The sequence below is a fragment of the Mauremys mutica genome, chromosome 1 (genome assembly GCF_020497125.1).
Source record: "Mauremys mutica isolate MM-2020 ecotype Southern chromosome 1, ASM2049712v1, whole genome shotgun sequence".
Lineage (NCBI taxonomy): Eukaryota > Metazoa > Chordata > Testudines > Geoemydidae > Mauremys > Mauremys mutica.
Window position 1 is genome coordinate 265,250,912 of NC_059072.1, and position 21,246 is coordinate 265,272,157.

At 43.6% G+C, this 21,246-nt stretch overlaps 1 protein-coding gene across 1 annotated transcript in view; it reads right to left on the reverse strand.

Moving 5' to 3' along the window:
* CLYBL (citramalyl-CoA lyase) overlaps positions 1-21,246 on the reverse strand; it is a 240,598-nt gene that overhangs the window by 215,279 nt on the left and 4,073 nt on the right. The window contains exon 2 of the mRNA XM_045009060.1: positions 19,802-19,897. Within this exon, the coding sequence (XP_044864995.1) occupies positions 19,802-19,897 (96 nt within the window). The remainder of the gene's footprint in view (positions 1-19,801; positions 19,898-21,246) is intronic.

A 21,246-nucleotide genomic window follows, 5' to 3' on the forward strand; every position in this document is an offset into this window, starting at 1 on the left:
GCCTAAGTCCACTACTGTATTTCTTTTAAGGACTCAGGACCTGGAAATACCTCTTTGCCACACTTCATTTCAGTGAGTCTTTGGAAGAGGTTGGAGATTTTTCTTCTGTTTTCTTGATTTCTATTGCATAGGAATCTTTTTCAATTAAAATGTTCCAAGTCAAAGCTGAACAAGCTGCCCCCCTTATTTTTAGACTCCTCATCTGAAGAGCCACACAATTATGAGATCTCACTATCTTTTGGAGAACAACCTACACTTGTTTATAGTTTTCTATTGGTTGTTTTCTCTTAGTTCAGTTTCTTTAAAGAGGGAAGAAACAAAAATATTGAAGAGCTGAGCTAGAGGATGCTCATGCCAACTTCTGGAAAAGATGGAGGGACTGTCACTGATATCTTAGCCATGAGAGGCAAAGCAGATACTAGGGAGAAAAAAACATTTAATTTAAATATAGATTGACCTCTGGCTGTTATTTGTTTAGAATGGGAGAGATACACGTGGTGGTTAGATTTACATGTGTGGCAGACATTATAAGAAGAACCTGCTTTAGACCTAGCCTTGTGGGGAGGCGAGAAGCTTCCCTCAATCCAGGGGTCTTGTACTACAAAGTGAGTGGAATTGTGGGAAGGTGAAAAAATATGTCATTGATCTCTCTGTGGGGCTCCATACCACGTTCATTTGGCAGTCTCCCCAGAGCAGTTCTTGGACATCCTCTCTTATGCTTTGGTCCTCAAAATGCAATTTTGTGTGGTGCAAAATAAGTGGCATAGATCACTTCTCTTGACCCCACCATACACTGGGTGAATAGATGGCAAGGCTCCATTCACAAGGAGGAGGAAGGGAGGTGTACTTAAAAATTGCCAAAAGTATCAGTTCCATAAACCACTCTCTGGGTGGGACAGAGCTATAGACTTTATGCTGACAAAAGCAAGATTACCAACAGTGAAGAAAAGTTGTTTAACAAAAGACAAGTGAAGACAGCAACATGCTGCTGCACAAACTGACAGAAACAGTTTGGGGATTTCTTGCAAAAAAGTCTACCTTTTACAGTGAAAGTGACTGGTTTAGCTAAACTGCATCCATATGGCACAGTGCTCAACAGTGCTGGTAGATGTACAGATGTAAAAAGTATGTAAAAAGGAAATTAAGAAAGAAGTTTGGAAAGATATGACCATTTTTCTGAAATATGTACTTTGTTGATTTGACATTATCTACTTGTGCAAGTGTAACCCACACCTCCTGGATGTGGTGCTCTGTCCCCTTTAGTGGCACCAAGACCACTTAGAGATTAAGAGTCTGCTCTACAGTCTTAGCTCAGAAGCATGTGGCTTTTTAACTCATGTAGTAAAGTCATACACTAAGCTCCAGAGGTCCTAAATTTGATCCCACCTGCTGACTACCAGGGCTGTTGGCTTTACACAAGGACATTCAGGAAATAAATTCAGTGGATTCACAGACTGTCATTATTAGTAGTGGGCATGCACAGATAGCAGAATTTCTTCTTCCCGTAAATGTAAGATTTCAATTGAGGTGAAGGTTCCACTCCGAAGAACGTACAGGGATTATGCTATTTTGGAAGAGGTGAAATCTGAGCAGAAAAAGAATTACAGGCTATCCCAAGAGCCTCATCATTGCACCTCCTTGATATTATTCTCCTTATAACAGGTCAGCATTTCAGCCATGTTGTGCAACAGGATACACTATTCCATCAAAGGTATTGTGGTGTATTTTCATTATTATGAATAAAACTGTAAGACACTACCATTTCAGGAAACAAATTAAAATAGGGTGTGGGAAGAACAGAAGATTATTTAAGATTTAAATCTCCTACCTGTCTAAACTTCTGAGAAAATATTGGACAAGAGCAACTGCTCACCATGTTAGATTTATTAATTTTCCCTATCAGGTGAATAGTTCTAAGTGAAATCCATTACACAGTAACATGTCTTTAATCACAATTCTTGGTGTGAATTATTTCAATTAAGATGTATTTTATTTTTCTTAAAAATCAGGGGTGGAAAAGGAGAGGAAAGGGAGCAGCTCATACAATTGATTATAGCTCAGGGGTCGGCAACCTGCCACGTTGGCAGGTTCAGCGGACCGCAGCTCCCACTGGCCGCGGTTCGCCGTCCCAGGCCAATGGGGGTGGCAAGAAGCTGCGCGGGCCGAGGGATGTGCTGGCCGCGGCTTCCTGCCTCCCCCATTGGCCTGGGACAGCGAACCGCAGCCAGTGGGAGCTGCGGTCCGCTGAACCTGCCGACGTGGAAGATAAACAAATTGGCCCGGCCCTCCAGGGTGCTTACCCTGGCGAGCCTCATGCCAGAGATTGCCAACCCATTATAGCTCCATGTCACCAGCCCAAATTCAGACCTGAAGGTCATATCATGCCATCAGTTCTTAAAAAGAACTCCTCATTGCACTTGATGGCCACAGGTGAGTAGTGACTGCAAATCATTGCCCTGCAACACGTGTGCAGAGGTCACTGAGAAACATCATAGCTGTCGGTAGTCTAAATAGAGGAGATCAAGGACTGAACATGTATGGAGACTGAACTATTTTTTCATGCTTGGAATTACTCTGTTCTGGTTTGAGCCAGGTTTATGTGGAAAATCTGTATTGCTACTGCCCTTGTGGTAGTTGTGCTATGGATAGAGGCTTCAAACTTCGGGGCTGTCAATATGAAACCTTTTACAATCACTAAAACGTTAAATTAACAAGCGTCAATTTAAAAAAATAAAAATGGACTAAAAGTTTTTCTTCACAGCAGAGTGCAAGTCTCAGCTGTAGTCTGTACCTGTTAGCACTTCAAAACTGCTTTCATTTGTAAATTCTTGTTCTCTCCCTTCAACCACATAAGAAGATATGCCTAAAAATATTAAAATCTGCATAAACTGATAAAATCAGCTAATATAAGCTTTTTTAAATACTAAAAAATAACTAAAAAACATGTTTGGACAACTAACACCCACTTCAAGAAGAAAACAATATGTTGCCCTTTCGCCTCTCCAGAGGAAGACATAATTTTTCGACTCAAAAATTAAATTGCACATCTTAAAACCAGCAAGCAAATATATGGTAGAAAACAAATCCTGCAACACTGTTGAACATTATTACATGGTCCCATGGAGTGGTCTGTTAAATGTTAAAAAGAAAAACTCAGCATAAACCAAAAGAGAGAGGGATAATTTTCTATTTGCCATGTTTCCATTTCTCACTGCTTATCGATTTATATTAAGAAACTTGTAACAAGTCAAACAAAGGCACCAGGTATTTAAGTGAATACTGTTAAGTAGGATATTTTTTGGGACATAGACCAACATGATTTTTTTTATATCCTCAGCAATAAAGATCTTGCAGACTTGAAAAAAAAAAAGGGGGGGGCAGGGAGAGGAGGTGGAACAGGGGTGGGGAGGGGGAATGCCCATTAACTTATCAGTTCCAGGCCTTGGCTTTCTAATTGACAACCTCAGGGCTACTTTCATCACTTGTCGACTTCAAACCCACACTCAATTTTTCCTTTTAGATGATGATGCATCTATAACATATCGGTGTTTCTGACATATTGCAGCATACTGCAGTAGGAAAATTTCCTCAGTAGCTTAGTTTCACGGGAAGGGGGGAAAAAAACACTGCTAAATGTTTTTCACATCTATCAACTTCTCCAAAGAGTAGTTACCAACAAAAAAGAGTTTTTATGCTTTCAATATGCTGAAGTCAATATTTTGCACTGACCCAACAATTTTAAATGCTTTGAGTAATAAGTTGCAGATTTAACAAAACAACCCACCACCCAATATTTAATGCACAAACTCTAAACACAAGTTTGTATTTAAAGGCTAGATAAATCAACACAGAGAGACTACAATGAAATATTATTATGGATTTTAGGTTTAAAGTTCAAAAAGACAAAAGTTACGAAATTTTAAATTATTTATTAAATGCCATCTAGAAACTGTACTTATTTTACAAGGAAAATATAGATTTTTTTTTATGTCTCTGCAAGACAGCTACCATATACATGTTGTGACAAAATACTGAAAAGCCAACACACTGAGAGGCAGATTGTGATATTCATATGGAACAGTGAGTAGTCCACAGAAGTCAATGAGTCAACTTGTAAAGAGTAAGGGACTACCCAACATGAGTAAGGGTATCACTGTTTGACCATAAAGAAAAATAATTTCAATCTTGTCAACTAGCAACGTATCTACAGCATCAAAACAGCTGGCTCCAACATAAACAGTCACATAACTGCCTTTTAAAAGTAGATATCAAGGTCTGAATCCTGCAATCAGCTCTGCAAAGGTCCAGGGATTACATTCAACTCAATGCAGGATTGGGGCCCAAGTGGATCAACCTATGTAACAACAGAAAAAATCCAGGAAGACAGAGCAAAGTGAGAAAATAATTCTGAATCATTATTGTTTTTAATATTGAGACCCTCTAGAAGAATTATATCCTTAGACACTGGTTTACACATTGAATTATTTTATTTTAGAAATACCATCAGTAACTGCTGACAAAAGTATTCATAAACACGCTTATTTTAAAGCAGGCAGACTCATCTAAGTATTTAATTAACCCCTTGCACTTAGAAAATTAGAATAAAGATTATAAATGCCAAATTCTAAACTCCCCGATACTCCTGTGCAGACCTCCTATCATTCATGGAATTTCGGGTCTGAGCCTATAAACATACATTTGAGTAACTTTACTCCCAAGAGTAATCTCAAGGCAGTCAATGGAAGCTGAGAGTAGTCAATTGCAATCAATGGGAACTCTGTTCCCAGCACTTACGAAAATGGCCCACTTATTTAAGTGGATAAATATAGATTCAAGTGCCTAATTTTAGGCATTTTGAAATTTTGGGCTCAGTGGATCAAATCACAAAAATCACCATCACAACTGACAGTCCCAGAGAGGCTTAGCAGAGGGCAAAAACAAATTTCCATGATATCCTAGAGGTGATCCCACAAGGTCTGGGTTGAAGTATAGTGGTTGAGCTCGGTGAGGAAAGCTGTACCTGGTTCTGTGAACAAATAGTGAACTTCAGTTTCCCTGGGTTGCCATTCTAGCACCGTTCATCATCTCTAAATTCACTTACAGAAACTCAGAATATTCTTTATTCAGTAGATGGTGCTCACTGCTTTAGAACCATTAGAGTCTATTGCACGGATAGACATTTAACTTCTTAGTATGTTGCTCTACTACAGACCATTGTCAATACTAATAGAGAAATCATACTTAAATCATTGAAAATGTTATACATACACTGTTAGTTTTCAAACAATAAAAAAGGTTGAGATATTTAATACAAAAAGGCCTACTCTACATAATAAGCTCCAAGATTGCAAAATATTCCTAAACAGATCAACTTCCTCCCCATCTTACAGAAACAAATCTGAATAGCTAAATTAGTAGCTCAGCAAAATAGTAGGTTGTAATGAGAATGATAACAGGCCCTAGGCTCTGGCAGCTGTAATGACAATTTAGGATTTATAGCAGGGCCATTCACAATCGTGTCTTTTCTATGACATAAGAGATAGTAACAACACCAGTGAGAAGTATGAAAAGTTGTATCAGCTTTTTATAGGCAGATGTTTTCCAATTAAAAAAAAACAAAAAACCATAAAGCACATTTGCAATTTTGATAATCTAAGTGTGTAGCCCACACTACAAACCTGTTACCTTCTGGAGTCTCGAGTTTAAGTTTACAAGCCTGTTTTGCCTTCCTGCAGGCACTTTAAACTTATAAATGGCACCTTTTAGTGTCCTGAAATCTGAAGGGTAGCTAGTCCCAGATTCTCATGTTGCTTAATGGTCTCACATAAAATGAGGTCCACAAAACTTTTATTACCACCACCGTTCAAATTCACAGGTGAAGAACCACCAGGGAAAGGATGCGGCCATGTCTCTTGCTTCTGCTTTCCTAATTTCCCAGGTGCAAGGAACTTTCCCACTCAGTCTTTAATGACTAGTTTAGGTCTTAAAGTGAAGCTTGATCCAAACATATGACCACAGTATGTTACCCATACAAAGCCTGGGAGTGGGTCAGAGGGAGAATTCCTCCAGGAGAAAAATACCAGGGATCAAGGCTTACTAGTATCAAATATAGGTAGAAAATTTAGCTGTAAAACTAATTTGCACAAATAAAAAGCTTAACTAAGTGACGCTTTCCTTCCTTCTGCTTTCACACACTTTAACCTACTCATCACTGCTGGGTATATTGAACAATGTCCATCAAAAGAAAACAGTTTTTCTACACCCAGAGAATTATACACAATTTCTGAACTAACAAGTATTTGTTCGCAGTCTACTGGAACTGACATGCTATGCTTTGAAAACTGATCACAACCCAGCAGCCTAGATGGGGGGGTGGGAGGGGGGAGAATATATATCAGAGGATTTTGTATGCTATAAATTACTTCTGAATTTATATAAAGATTTAATGATTCATGACATGCCAAATACGGTGCTAATAAGCTTTGTTTTTTTGCTAAAAAAAAACCAAACCAATTACTAGAGGGCATTCAAATGCCACTGCATAAAATGGGAAAACTAGTAAACTGTAGATAAAATTGGTATTTTGTTTCAAGTGTGGCTCTGAAGCCCAACTTGTTTGTTGGAGAGCTTTGTGCGTCAAAATAGCACTTGCATTTTTCCAAGCAGGAAAACAGGTTAAGATGTTTTTAGAACATTTTACAACATACTTTGATTTTTTTTTAAATTAAACAGGGAAGAAGCTCAACACTTAATTCAGACATTTCAAGTAACAAGCATCTTAGCCCTTCTCCACTCCTCTACATTCTTACTTGAGAGGTAGCTGAATTAGCATAAAATGTGTGCTCTTTAATACACATGCCCCTTCACAGGTTCTGCTGTATATATGTATGTGTGCGTGTTTGTATGTTTAATGTAACAAACAAAAAGTCTGAATGCAGGAAGACATTTTAAATTTTGACTGCTAATACTCTGTAAAACCTTAAAGATGAGCATATAAAAATAAAATTCTAATTAGCAGTTTAAATACTTTTGTTTTCTTGTTCTAATGATAACAAAAACAAAAAACAATGCAAATGAAAATTATATAGGCAGTCATGTTTTATTGGTCAGTATTAAGGGCCACAAAATTAATTTGTCTAAACTGCTAAATATATTTAATTTTATAATATTTAAATGTCTAAGAATATAGCACACAGCTAATTATTTCAATCAAAAATAAATCTTTCATTTATTTTCTGTTCAATATGATTAGCTCTGCCCTAAAACTTGGGTCCAACCTCATAATCAGACCCTTACATATAATTCAAAACTGACTTTACACACTGGGCATGTGACTCCAGATTTACCTCAGTGGGAGTTACTTCTGATTTACCAGTGCAAGTGATAATAATCAATCCCTTTAGCTTTAATTTTCCAAATAAATGGAGCTTTATTTCATAGGTTCTCAGTTAGAAAAGTCATCTGAAAACATCCAGAATGTTGTGAACTTTTAGCAATTCTTCATAGCTATTTCCTGGGAATCAATACAAATACAATAATTTGGAAATAAAAGGAAATAAAAATAATTATGTGATGAGCTAGTTTATATAACATGCTCCATTTTTCTTCCCTTTTTTGTGAACAACATCTTTTGGAAACAACAGGACCAATCAATGTAAATTAATCCTACAAAATATTCTTCCCCTCCTTAAACCGTCAGTGGGTGCTCGGGGCAAGAAGTGGAGAATTAAAACTCTTGATATCAAGTCCACACCAGATAAAACAGAAACTGTAGTCATACAGTACCGCAAGTGTAGCTACAACATAGCGTTACAGCTTGTTAGTGTTGAAAATATATAAGCTCTTTGTAATTATGCCTCTGGAATGCCATCTGTCTTGAATTACATCCACCTGGGATCATGTTTCGATGACCAGTATGGACAGATTACTGGAACTTTAAAACCTCGCTTTCTTTGTAATTGACATTTAAACTGTTTGAAGTTTCTCATTAAGTCCTTTTTACAAATTAGGTGCAGATGTGTAAAACTAAATGTACAGTACTAAGGGAAATTAGGTCACCTGAAAGCTCAATATAAAATGTATCTATTAACTGCTTTAATGCAAAGAGTACATTAAAATTTAGAGATCAACTCTATGTCCCAAATTCTTCAAAGTTTCATCATTTCCCTTTCATCACTGCAGAGGTCCTGATGCTAACCGTGTTTAATTAAAATAATAGAATAAAGGCAAGAAAGTTCATCTACTCAGTCCATGGTAGTACATTGATCCAGCCCTGTAGGGACAGACAAGGGAAGACAGAGATCACTAGAGCCTTGCCTATCCCATGATAACAGGTAATTCAAACTTATGCTAGCTACATTCAGAGGCGAAAGGGGTTACAGGAGAATAGTGAGGTAATAGAGCAGTGTTTAAGGAAAAGAGGGGGAAATTAACAGGGGACTTCAGTTCAAGTTTAGCACATATTGGGGTCAATAATAGCAAGTTAATTCCGCCTGTTTTTTGTGTGTGGACATTCTGCAAACTTCTTGGGTTTCACATCCATGTGAGGTAGAAGAGGGAAGAATATTCTTTTCTCTAATAATATTTACTAAGTGCTGCCATTCCACCGAGATGCTTGGGGTCCTGTTCAAACACTTTCAAACCCATAATAAGAATGCTAAATAAAACATTTTAACATGCCAACTAAGGTGACTTAATTTAGAAAGGGGTGAGTGAGAGGTGTCCTGCACACAGACTGAGGGAGGTTAAAACTAAAAACACCTCAGAAAAAAAAAAGTGTTCATATGTTTTACTTACAAGTAGGGAGGGATGAGCTGAGGAGCAGAAACTGGTAAATTCAATTACCCTCTGATCAAAAGTGGAACTCCTAAAAAGTTGCTAATGTCAGGGCGCATTTGCTTGCCAGGATGCAGCTTACAGGGAATGTCTCAAATATTGCCCCATGCTTCCCATTAAGGGATTTAAAAGCCTACAGAGTGGACTTAAAATCAGTTCCCCACTTTACAAACACCCAGTACAAAGAACACAGGTGGGGCATGAAGGCTCAATCCCAGGAGCTGCAGTGTTTAGCACTTCCTGTGAAGAATTTAGGGCCCTCCATCTCCACTGAAGTCAACAGGAACTGAAGGTACTTTGTCCTTTCAGAAGACACTCAGCAACCTGTAGGATCAAACTCAATATGACCCTGTATATTTGCTATAGGGCCCATTTATCCACCATATAATAGGGAATTATAATATTTGAGTTTAACAGGATTGCAGGTAATAGTGCAAAGTCTCTCAGGATAAAAGAGGGCACAACCTACACAAACTGAACTGAAAAACCTTGACACAGCATGAGGATATGTTTGGGAAGGGGAGAAGAAGTCACCCAGTTGCCAGAAGCTGGGAATGGGTGATGGGATGGATCACTTGATGATTGCCTGTTCTGTTCATTCCCTGCGAAGCACCTGGCATTGGCCTTTGTCAGAAGACAGAATACTGGGCTTGATGGACCATTGGTCTGACTCAGTATGTCTGTTTTTATGTTCTTATGCCAACCCCACAACTACACCCACACACAGCCATCCACCCACACACCCTGAGAAAAGAAAAAAAGGTTGGGAACCATTGTTTAGGGAAAATGCATTTGTACAAAATTCTACTTAATCTGTACATATTCTGTGTAGGGTAACCAGATGTCCCATTTTTAAAGGGACAGTCCCATATTTAAGCCCTCCAGCAGGTGTCCCAAATTTTTCTTAAAAACAGACAAATTGTCCCGTATTTTCTGTTCCTCCTGCCCCCAATAAGTACTGGCGGGACCTGCTGCTCGCCAGATCCCTGCTCGCCAGCCGCCCGCCCACTAGTGGTGAGTGTGTTTTGCCAGTTTAAAATGTTTGTCATTAGAAAGTCACAAACACAGTTCATCCCAGAATCCTGAACAGAACATTTTTTAAATCTGAAAAACCCAGAACTAGTTATGTTCACTAAAGGGTTAGGAAAGAGATACCTCATCTACACACACTCTTAACACTTCACTGATGCCCTCAGTTAAGATTCTAAAAACAATATCAACAAGATTTGCTGCCATTGAGCAATTACTTTATATATGCTCACATAAATGTTGCAACAAAGTATCAAACTATACAAGAAGAACCTTTTAATTTCTAGGATAATTTCAGCTCCCATTGCATTAGCACCCTCCAGTGTCCAATCTATGAAAAACAACATTGCTACTAAAAGAACGAGGAGTACTTGTGGCACCTTAGAGACTAACAAATTTATTTGGGCCCATAAAAGCTTATGCCCAAATAAATTTGTTAGTCTCTAAGGTGCCACAAGTACTCCTCCTTCTTTTTCTGATACAGACTAACATGGCTACCACTCTGAAACACTGATACTAGCTTTCCAAGTAGCCACAAACTTGCATTTCTTGAGAAACAGTAAAGATGCAGCACTTTCCTGCAGTGGAAATAGAGCAGTGGTTCTCAACCAGGAGGACATGTACCCCTGGGGGTACGCAGAGGTCTTCCAGGGGATACATCAACAGATCTAGTTATTTGCCTACTTTTTCAACATGCTATATAAAATACACTATCAAAGTCAGTACAAACTAAAATTTTTATACAGACAAAATGAGAAAGTAAGCACGTTTTCAGCAGTAGCGTACTGTGACACTGTATTTTTATGTCTGATGTTGTAAGCAAGTAGTGTTTTTACCTGAGGTGATATTGGGGCACACAAAACAAATCAGACTCCTAAAAGGGGTACAGTAATCTAGAAAGGTTGAGAACCACTGAGACAGAGAACAGCTGGAGCTAAAAAAACAAGAAAGCCCTCAATGTTATAATACTTCTACACTTGGGTTAAGACTAATTTATATCAAGTATACTTGGTCTCTGAATGTGGTCTGAAATGGAATTATTAACAAAAGTAAAATCTTACACTCCTACACCACTTTTAAACACTTAGTAAGCATCAACACTTCAGATGCTGCTACACTCATTTTATTGACTGAGAAACTGATTAGACTCTGTGCACTTGATATGTAACAGGTTTATGTCACAATCATAGAATATCAGGGTTGGAAGGGACCTCAGGAGGTCATCTAGTCCAACCCCCTGCTCAAAGCATGACCAATTCCCAACTAAATCATCCCAGCCAGGGCTTTGTCAAGCCTGATCTTAGAAACCTCTAAGGAAGGAGATTCCACCACCTCCCTAGGTAACCCATTCCAGTGCTTCACCACCCTCCTAGTGAAGTTTTTCCTAATATCCAACCTAAACCTCCTCCACTGCAACTTGAGACCATTACTCCTTGTTCTGTCATCTGCTACCACTGAGAACAGTCTAGATCCATCCTCTTTAGAAGCCCCTTTCAGGTAGTTGAAAGCAGCTATCAAATCCCTCTTCATTCTTCTCTTCTGCAGACTAAACGATCCCAGTTCCCTCAGCCTCTCCTCATAAGTCATGTGCTCCAGCCCCCTAATAATTTTTGTTGCCCTCCGCTGGACTCTTTCCAATTTTTCCACATCCTTCTTGTAGTGTGGGGCCCAAAATTGGACACACTACTCCAGATGAGGCCTCACCAATGTCGAATAGAGGGGAATGATCACGTCCTTCGATCTGCTGGCAATGCCCCTACTTATACAGCCCAAAATGTCATTAGCCTTCTTGGCAACAAGGGCACACTGTTGACTCATATCCAGCTTCTCGTCCACTGTAACCCCTAGCTCCTTTTCTGCAGAATTGCTTCCTAGCCATTTGGTCCCTACTCTGTAACAGTGAATGGGATTCTTCCGTCCTAAGTGCAGGACTCTGCACTTGTCCTTGTTGAACCTCATCAGGTTTCTTTTGGCCCAATCCTCTAATTTGTCTAGGTCCCTCTGTATCCTATCCCTACTCTCCAGCATATTTACCACTCCTCCCAGTTTAGTGTAATCTGCAAACTTGCTAAGAGTGCAGTCCACGCCATCCTCCAGATCCTTAATGAAGATATTGAACAAAACAGGCCCCAGGACCAACCCTTGGGGCACTCCACTTGAAACAAGCTGAAAACACTTACACACATCCTTAAAGTTAATGGGCTCTCAAACAGCTGGGCAGACAAATGCAATATAGAGGGTAAAAGTGTGATATAGAGGGTAAAAGATTTGTTCAGTACACAATTTCAAAGGGTTAAATGAAATTTTTTCTTCAAACCAAGCAAATACACTACCCCTCAACAAGGACTACGTACACGCCAATCTTCAAATGCCAGCTGTTTTTACCATAACCCTGTCTAAAAAGGTGTGGCTAAAGTTTAAAAAAAAAACAACCAGGAATAGCACATATTTTACCTTAGCCATATTCAAAAATATTTGGAAGGATTTTATTCAAATTTTCAAAAAAAATTATCTTTGGGAAGATACCAATTATAGAAAATTCCAGTCCAAAAGATGAAAGCTTTGGAACATTATGAACAAAAGAAAACAGATGAAAATAGTTTTGCAGGTCTGAACACAGGGTCTCCTCTTATGTACATAAAGATACATTCACACCTTAGTATTCTGATGGCATCTTTAAAAAGCAGATTCTTAGGCCTTGTCTACACTACAAGACTATTTCGAATCAACTTAGTTCGAATTTGTGGATTCGACCTTATGAAGTCGAATTTGTGTATCCATACTAAATACACTAATTCGAATTTCTGAGTCCACATTCACGGGGCCAGCGTCAACTTTGGAAGCGGTGCACTGTGGGAAGCTATCCCACAGTTCCCGCAGTCCCCGCTGCCCATTGGAATGCTGGGTAGAGCTCACAATGCCTGCTGGGGGAAAAATGTGTCGAGGGTGGTTTTGGGTAACTGTCATCATTCAACCGTCACTCACAAACGCCCTCCCTCCCTGAAAGCGCCGGCGGGAAATCTGTTCGCGCACTTTTCTGGTCAGTGACAGCGCGGACGCCACAGCACTGCGAGCATGGAGCCCGCTGCGATCATCGCTGCACTTATGGCCGTTGTCAACTCCTCGCACCTTATCGTCCACCTCTGCAACAGTCAGCTGCTGAGAAATCGGGCGAGGAGGCTCCGGCAGCGCGGTGAGGAGAGTGGCGCAGACCTCTCAGAAAGCAGGGTACGCCGGGCAGTGGAGATCATGGTGGCAATGGGTCACGTTCATGGTGTGGAACGGAGATTCTGGCCCGGGAAACAAGCACGGACTGGTGGGACAGCATAGTGCTGCAGGTCTGGGATGACACAGAGTGGCTGCGAAACTTCAGGATGCGTAAGGGCACTTTCCTTGAACTGTGTGACTTGCTGTCCCCTGCCCTGAAGCGCCAGGACACCCGGATGCGAGCAGCCCTGAGTGTGCAGAAGCGAGTGGCCATAGCCCTCTGGAAACTTGCCACGCCAGACAGCTACCGGTCAGTAGCGAACCACTTTGGCGTGGGCAAATCTACCGTGGGGGTTGCTGTGATGCAAGTAGCCCACGCAATCGTTGAGCAACTGCTCTCAAAGGTGGTGACCCTGGGAAACGTCCAGGTTGTCATAGACGGCTTCGCCGCGATGGGATTCCCAAACTGCGGTGGGGCTATAGATGGGACTCACATCCCTATCCTGGCACCGGCCCACCAGGCCAGCGATTACATTAACCGAAAGGGCTACTTTTCCATGGTGCTGCAAGGACTGGTGGACCATAGGGGACGTTTTACCAACATCAACGTCGGGTGGGCGGGCAAGGTTCATGACGCGCGTGTGTTCAGGAGCTCTGGTCTCTTTAGACTCCTCCAGGCAGGTACTTTCTTCCCGGACCACAAAATAACGGTTGGGGATGTGCAGATGCCTACAGTGATCCTCGGGGACCCAGCCTACCCGCTAATGCCCTGGCTAATGAAGCCCTATACAGGCGCCTTGGACAGAGAGAAGGAACTCTTCAACTACCGGCTGAGCAAGTGCAGAATGGTGGTGGAGTGTGCTTTCGGACGTCTCAAGGGGAGATGGCGGAGCTTACTCACTCGCTCGGACATCAGCGAAAAGAATATCCCCGTAGTTATTGCTGCATGCGGTGTGCTGCACAATCTGTGTGAGAGCAAGGGCGAGGCCTTTTTGTCCGGATGGGAGGTTGAGGCAAATCGCCTGGCTGCAGTTTACGCTCAGCCAGACACCTGTGCCGAGAGAATATCCCAGCGGGAAGCGCTCTGTATCCGGGAGGCTTTGAAAGCAAGTTTCCTCGGAGATCAAGGTAACCTATGACTCTCCACTTGCTTTCAAGAGAAACTGACCCTGGGCCTGTGTCAGTTTGTGTCGATTTGGATCTGCGGCTACATGCCGCGTTCTCCAAGTTTCCCCCACTTCCAAAGCACGTTTTTAAGCAAATTAATTGTTACACTCATTATTAATAAATCTTTCTTTTACTTTGCATTTCTGTTCTGGTGTTGAGACATGGACGCATACTGTGCTGGGCACGGTGTGCACTGACGTACAGACCGCTTCCTCCATAGAGGACTGACATCCTCCTGCTCCTACATAGGTCCCTGGGGTGGGGGACGGATGACAGTGGTTCTGCATGAAGGGGAGGGTTTGCAGGAAGGGGCGAGTGGTGCCTTCTTTGCATAGGGGTTTGGATGACGGCAGTGGGCTGCGGGTTTCTGCGTGGGAAGGGGTGATGGGTGTGGGAGAAGAGTGACTATCTGTCCGTGGATGAGGGCTCTTGTTGGGGCTCAGGGCAGCGGATAGGCTCGTGGATCCGTTGCAAGTGCATCGTAAGGGCAGCCTGCCTTCACAGTAATGGCGTGGCAGGCGCTAGGACCCTGGACAAGCATACACATTATGAAATGATCAGGGGCAGCATACACAACACAGAATGACCCTGGTGCCTACTGACTGCAGTGTGTGTGTGCCCCGCAGTTGATCCTTTCCCCAAGTCTGTACCCTGGTACTGTAGGCTATACCGTGCAAGTATGAAACCCCTGTCCACCCCATACACCGAAAAATCTTCTGACAGGAAAGACATGACGGAAACAGTGATTAACAGCAAACATCTTTTATTAATCTAATAAACAGTGGGGGGGATGAACCTTGGATTTGGGACTGGCTGAGCCTATAAGGGAAGCACTTCTACAAATTTCTAACGTGAGAAGTGCGGGGTACACGGCTGCTCTGCTCTGGTTCAGTGACAGTTCTCACGGCCTCTACCACCCCTCCGTCTTGTACTTTTGGGTGAGGGGGGGCCAGGACTTCTTGGCTGGGGAGGGCGATGCAGAGACACTGCAGGGGGGCCCTGTCCTCCAGCCTGCGGTCCTGCAGGACATCAACAAGGCGACGAAGCGTGTCCGTTTGTTCCTTCATGAGACCAAGCAGCATTTGGGTGGTCTGCTGGTCTTCCTGCCGCCACCTATCCTCACGTTCCATGAGTGTGCGATGCTGCTCACATAGGGTCTCCCTCCAGTGTTTCTGCTCTGCAGCCTCTGCTCGGGAGCAGGCCATCAGTTCAGCGAACATGTCGTCCCTAGTCTTCTTCTTTCGCCGTCTAATCATTGCCAGTCTCTGCGAGGGGGATGCCGGGGCAGTCCGGGAAGGAGCCGAAGCTGTGTGATGGGGAAAGTTAGTGATTTCCTTGTACAGATACATTTTGGCGAACAGTGAACACCGTCTAGTCAATTTCTATGAAGAAGACCGTACTGGACAACAAGTGTCACGTGGTCTCCAGAGAAGCACAACATTTTGGCCTACGCTCTGATTGGCTGCGCCATTGAACAGGAGAGCGGAGAAGTCGGGAGAGATAGCAGAATCCCTCTAGCAGAAAGTCCTGGTAAGCCTTACAGTACATTATGCTTATCAGTTAACGGATAGCTGTGCCGTCGTGCTAAAGGCAATCTGGAAATCAGATACTATGACCCTTTTGCAGCCACTCCCGACACTGCAGGGGAAAGATCAATGTATGCTTTTCCTGTGTGGCCTACAGCACGTGGCTGCTAAGCGCGGGGCTTTGTTATGCAAAGTATAAGTAAACCATTAAGAACAGTAACTATTCGCTAATTGCCCTAATTAGATGCAGCACTTCAGTAACGAGATTACCCTGAGGCGTGTCTCTCAAGTGCAGAAAGAAAGGATGTTAAGGGAAGCACTTCACCGACCGGGACCCTACGCGGCCATGCTGGTAGAGGCGATGGTTCCCCTGTATCTGAGGATGTCGTGGCATGGAAGAGTGAGCTTCACCGGAGGACCAAATAAGGCACCTCTTCCTCGAAACCTCCTGCGGAGGGTATTTGAGGAACTGTTTGAAGCATTTGTGGAATTGTCCATGGAGGACTATTGTTCCATCCCAATCTGTGTAGACCTACTGTTCGTTTAGTTTCCCTTTAAAAACTTTTAGATATAGTATTTATAGATAGAATTTATATTTTTGGTATACATGTTTTCGAGCAAATAAATATTTTCTTGTTTATACGACTTACCGCCTGATCCTTCCCCTGACTCTGAGTCCGGGTTCACGGCCGGTGAGGGTTGGTAGGGGATCTCTGTGAGGGTGATGAAGAGATCCTGGCTGTCAGGGAAAGCGGCATTGTGTTTGCTGTCGCCTGCGCCTTCCTCCACGGACCCTTCGTCGTCTTGCCCATCGGCGAACATCGAGTAGGAACTGTCCTGGCTCACTATGCCATCCACTGAGTCCACGGTCACTGGTGGGACAGTGGTGGCAGACCCACCGAGAATGGCATGCAGTGCCTCGTAGAAGCGGCATGTCTGGGGCTGTGCTCCGGAGCGTCCGTTTGCCGCTCTGACTTTTTGATAGCCTTGCCTCAGGTCCTTGACTTTCACGCGGCACTGCATCGCATCCCGGCTGTATCCTTTCTGTGTCATGGCTTGGGAGACCTTCTCGAAGGTCTTTGCATTACGCTTGTTGGAGCGCAGCTCCGACAGCACAGACTCCTCGCCCCACACAGCGATCAGATCCTGGACTTCCCGGTCTGTCCATGCTGGGGATCTCTTTCTATTCTTGCATTGGGCTGACTCCTCTGCTGGAGAGCTCTGCATCGTTGCAGGTGCCGCGGAGCTCGCCCCGATGTCAAAGCAAGAAATGAGATTCTAACTGTCCAGACAGGAAAAGGATTTCAAATTTTCCCGGGTCATTTCCTGTGTGCTGCTCAGAACATCCAAGCTCGGACTGCTGTCCAGAGCGTCAACAGAGTGGTGCAGTGTGGGATAGCTCCCGGAGCTACTAAGTTCGATTTGCATCCACACCTAGCCTAATTCGAGCTAGCAAGTGCGAATTTAGCGTTACTCCACCTGTCGGGGTGGAGTACCAAATTCGAACTAAGGAGCCCCCTAGTTCGAATTAAATGGCTTTCTGGTGTGGACGGTTGAGCGATTAGTTCGAATTAACGCTGCTAAATTCGATTTAAGATCCTAGTGTAGACCAGGCCTTAGTGATGCAATGATGTCACAGTAACACAAAGAACAGTTTCTGTGACAGCTGAAAAGAATGCCACCAGATCAGAAGACGACTTTCTGTAGAAGAATTTACCCTCTGTAACCTGCCAACTCTACCATCCAATTCAGCATTTATCCCATACTTATCACCATGAGCACCTAGCCTTACTGCCACTGCCTGAAAAAATTCTACACGGCCATTATGCAGAAAACCCATAAAGCACCTGCTATCATTATTTCCATAACTACACAGACTCCCGTTAGACAAAGACCAGGAAACATGGAATTAAATTCAGTGAACATGTGCATGGACTGTATACTTTAAGTTGTCCCTCTGGTTTCTCTTCCCACTCCCATTTAGCTAACTTATTGCACAGCAAGGACTTTTTGTTCCTCCACATCAGTCAACCGTCCTGATTCAGATCTTGGGGAGCAGTCTGGGCCCAACATCTGTCTCTCCAGTTAAAACCACCCTTTCATTTCCGCAACAGGAGGGGCATCTAGCGAGCTGAATCAGTCCATTAACTCTACCTATGCTCACCTCAGCAACAATGGCTTAGAAGACCTCTTCACCTTTATCCCCACTAAAAGGGTCTTTCCTTCTAGCTCTTGACCCCCCTTGGATTAAGCCCTCTCCAGGCAAGGCTCAATTTAATTTTTCTACCATTCCCAGCAGTTGCTATGCCATGCAGTTCATCTAGCATTGCTAGTCTTTGCCCTAGAAACAGGCAACTCTAGAGAGAGGATGGTGAAGGGAGTCACTGCTGGCTAGGAGAGACCAACTATTTACATGCATCTTGCTGAAAGGAAGCACTCAGCAATCAGCTGAGGCAAGAATGAAAAAAAGTACAGGGCACAATATAGATAGGAAGGAGGATTCCTTTCCAAAAGAACAATAAGTTAAAGCCCTAGTGTAAACAGAGACAGGAAAGCAGTGATGGAGTAAATAAGGAACTCCCCAGAGCTGCTGTTGTGTCCCTTTCAGGGACCAGTATGTTATTTATTAGCATTACTGCTGTTGGCTTAAACAAAACTTTAGTGCTGGTTTAGGGACTGAAGAAGTCTGGTCACTGGTTTCCCGAGGGAGTCAAGTGAGGGAGCCTCATTGCCCAGATGCAGTGGTAGGCAGAGGCTGATAAAGGCAAGAGTAACTCTTGGCCTGCTCAGGGTAGTATTGCTATTGGCCTACAAATATTACAGACTTCTTTCATCAATTGGTTCATGCTTATAAGCTTCCAGCTTCTGAGTGGACTTCTGACCCCTTCATAGTACAGTATAAATACTCAAACCCTTAATGTTTGGCTGTCCAAAGTCTTGGCATTTACAATTCTGCACACTAAAAGTGTTTTATTACCCTCTCTGACACAGGGAATAGCAATTGAAAAAGTCATGGTTACTGGATCAGTTTAGTAAGTGTCCTTCTGGGTTTTCTTTAGGACAATGCTACTTAAACTACCAGGGATTAATTTTGGCTGTGTCAGTTCATAGCATTTCTTTCTTGTGCAGCACAAACCACTCTAGCTTTGCTCTTGTAGTTATCATAATAGAACCAGAGTCCCTGTTGTGCATTCACATAACCTTCTAGGTTTCAATTACTTTTGTATTGCACACTCTTTCATTAATAAACTTTAGAATATTTATTGCATTATGCTCTCAGACAGAACTGCAAGTATTTTTAATTTTAATTATTAAAGTCAATTGACCCTTGACTACCTATCCCACTCTGGTGCTAAAACTCTGCTTGCCTTCCATAAGTGCTGTTCCAAGGTTTGCTAAAGCAAGGTCTGTAAAAATATTAAAATTAACTATCTTACTATGTGAGGGCCTTTTCTGTTAGCTGTTTGAGAAAATATTTCTACAGCTCATTTGGAAGGCTCTTGAGAAGACTAACCATCCCCAAAATTCATTCAAATAATCTGATTAATCTGTTCAGCCCTGCTCCATGAAGGCAAGGCATAAATTAAAGGTCTGTTTTCAGCCTGGTCCCAAAACCCTGGGACTGGATGGCCCAGGGGATGGGATACAGGACCTTTCACTTCTAGGTCCCCTCTTTGATCCATTGCAGATTGGTAGTGATTTAGGACAGGGATGGCCTGGTATTTATAATGGTTTTTATGACCCTCGGAAAAACTAATTAGTCCCAGTTTAAGGCATTATCTATTTTTTAAATGATTTCATTAATGCATTCCACATTACACATATTTTTAGTTACCTATTCAAATTGTGGTTACATAAAGGCAGCAGAGCTGTAAATTAATTCAGTGTTCTATCAATAAAAAGTAAAATTGCAATGGGTGGAATACTGATATATAGGGCTGTCAAGCGAGATTAAAAAGAGTCATGATGAATCGTAATTTTAATCACACCGTTAAACAATAACAGAATTTAAATATTTTTGGATGTTACTTACTTACTTCTGTGCTGCTGCTGCGGCTTGTTGTGCCTGGCACTTGGCCGGCAGCTCAAGGTGGGCCCCGTGCTGTCGCATGGGAGCTGCATCTTGCTGGAGCCTAGGGTGACCAGATATCCCGATTTTATACGGACAGTCATGATTTGAGGGTCTTTTTCTTATATAGGCTCCTATTACCTCCCTGCCCCATCCCGATTTTTCACATTTGCTGTCTGGTCACCCTACCGGAGCCCGTGGCCATCCCGCAGCCCTCTGGCCACTCCTAGCTCACCAGGGATGCCATTTCAGATTTTGGTTTGTGACTGACAGGTTGGGAGAGCGCTGTCTCTTTAATCAGAGCATGCGGGAGCCTGAACACATTGCAGCACTCATTCCTGAGCCAGCAGCAACAGAAGAGAATGAGAATTGTTCTCCTACCCCAGTTCAGCAGCAACCGGGTACACCCTGACATCAGCCCCGTGCCCCTACTCTATGCGGCAGACAGGAAGAGGCTCCTGGTCCAAAGCAGCTTGGCCAGGGGCAGCTCCATGGAGGGGGAGGAGGGAGCAGCAGTGGAGCAGGACTGTGGGATGGGGGGCACCCCCTGCCCTGGAGGCACACAGTGGCGCTCCTGAGCATGGTGCCCTGGGCAGTGCCCTCCTCTTACACGCCCCCGGGGCAGCTCTATGTATTTTGCCACCCAAAGCACGGCAGTCAGGTGGCTTTCGGCGGCAAGCCTGTGGGACGTACACCGGTCCCACGCCTTCGGCGTCCCTGCTGCCGATTTAACGCCAAAGCTGCGGGAACAGCGGACCTCCCGCAGACATGCTGCTGAAGGCGGCCTGACTGCTGCCCTCACAGCGACCGTCAGGCTGCCCCCCCGCAGCTTGCTGCCCCAGGCACGTGCTTGGCGCGCTGGTGCCTGGAGCCACCCCTGCACGCCCCCAAGGGCAGCCCCTCTAATAGGCCTGGTGTCTGGCTGCTCAAAATCAGCCACCAGGCAATCCACCTCAATGCTCCACCCCGGGGAAAGTTTTCCACCTCGGCTTCACAAATGTTATGCAGAGCACAGCAGGCCACTGTGACCATGAGAATCATAGGCGCTGACTCCGTGGGTGCTCTGTGGTTGGAGCAGTGCCTCCTGCTCACCGGCGGGCCCCACCAATCAGCTCCTCCCCATCCCTCCTTCCCACCGTGATCAGCTGGTCAGCAGCGTACAGGAGGCGCTGGGAGGGGAAGGAGGAGCAGGGGCAGGGTGCGCTCAGGGGATGGGGCAGAACAAAATGGGAAGAGGCGGGGTGGGAGCAGGGCAGGGGGAAGTGGTGGAGTGGGGGCAGGGATCAAGCAATTCCAGGAACTCACCAAGGCGGCGACTGTAATGAGAATAATTTTCCTCACTGAGGTCTAACCTGCCAAAAAGGGAGCACCAGAAAAACCTTTACCAAATGCACATTCTACAGTCATTCTACA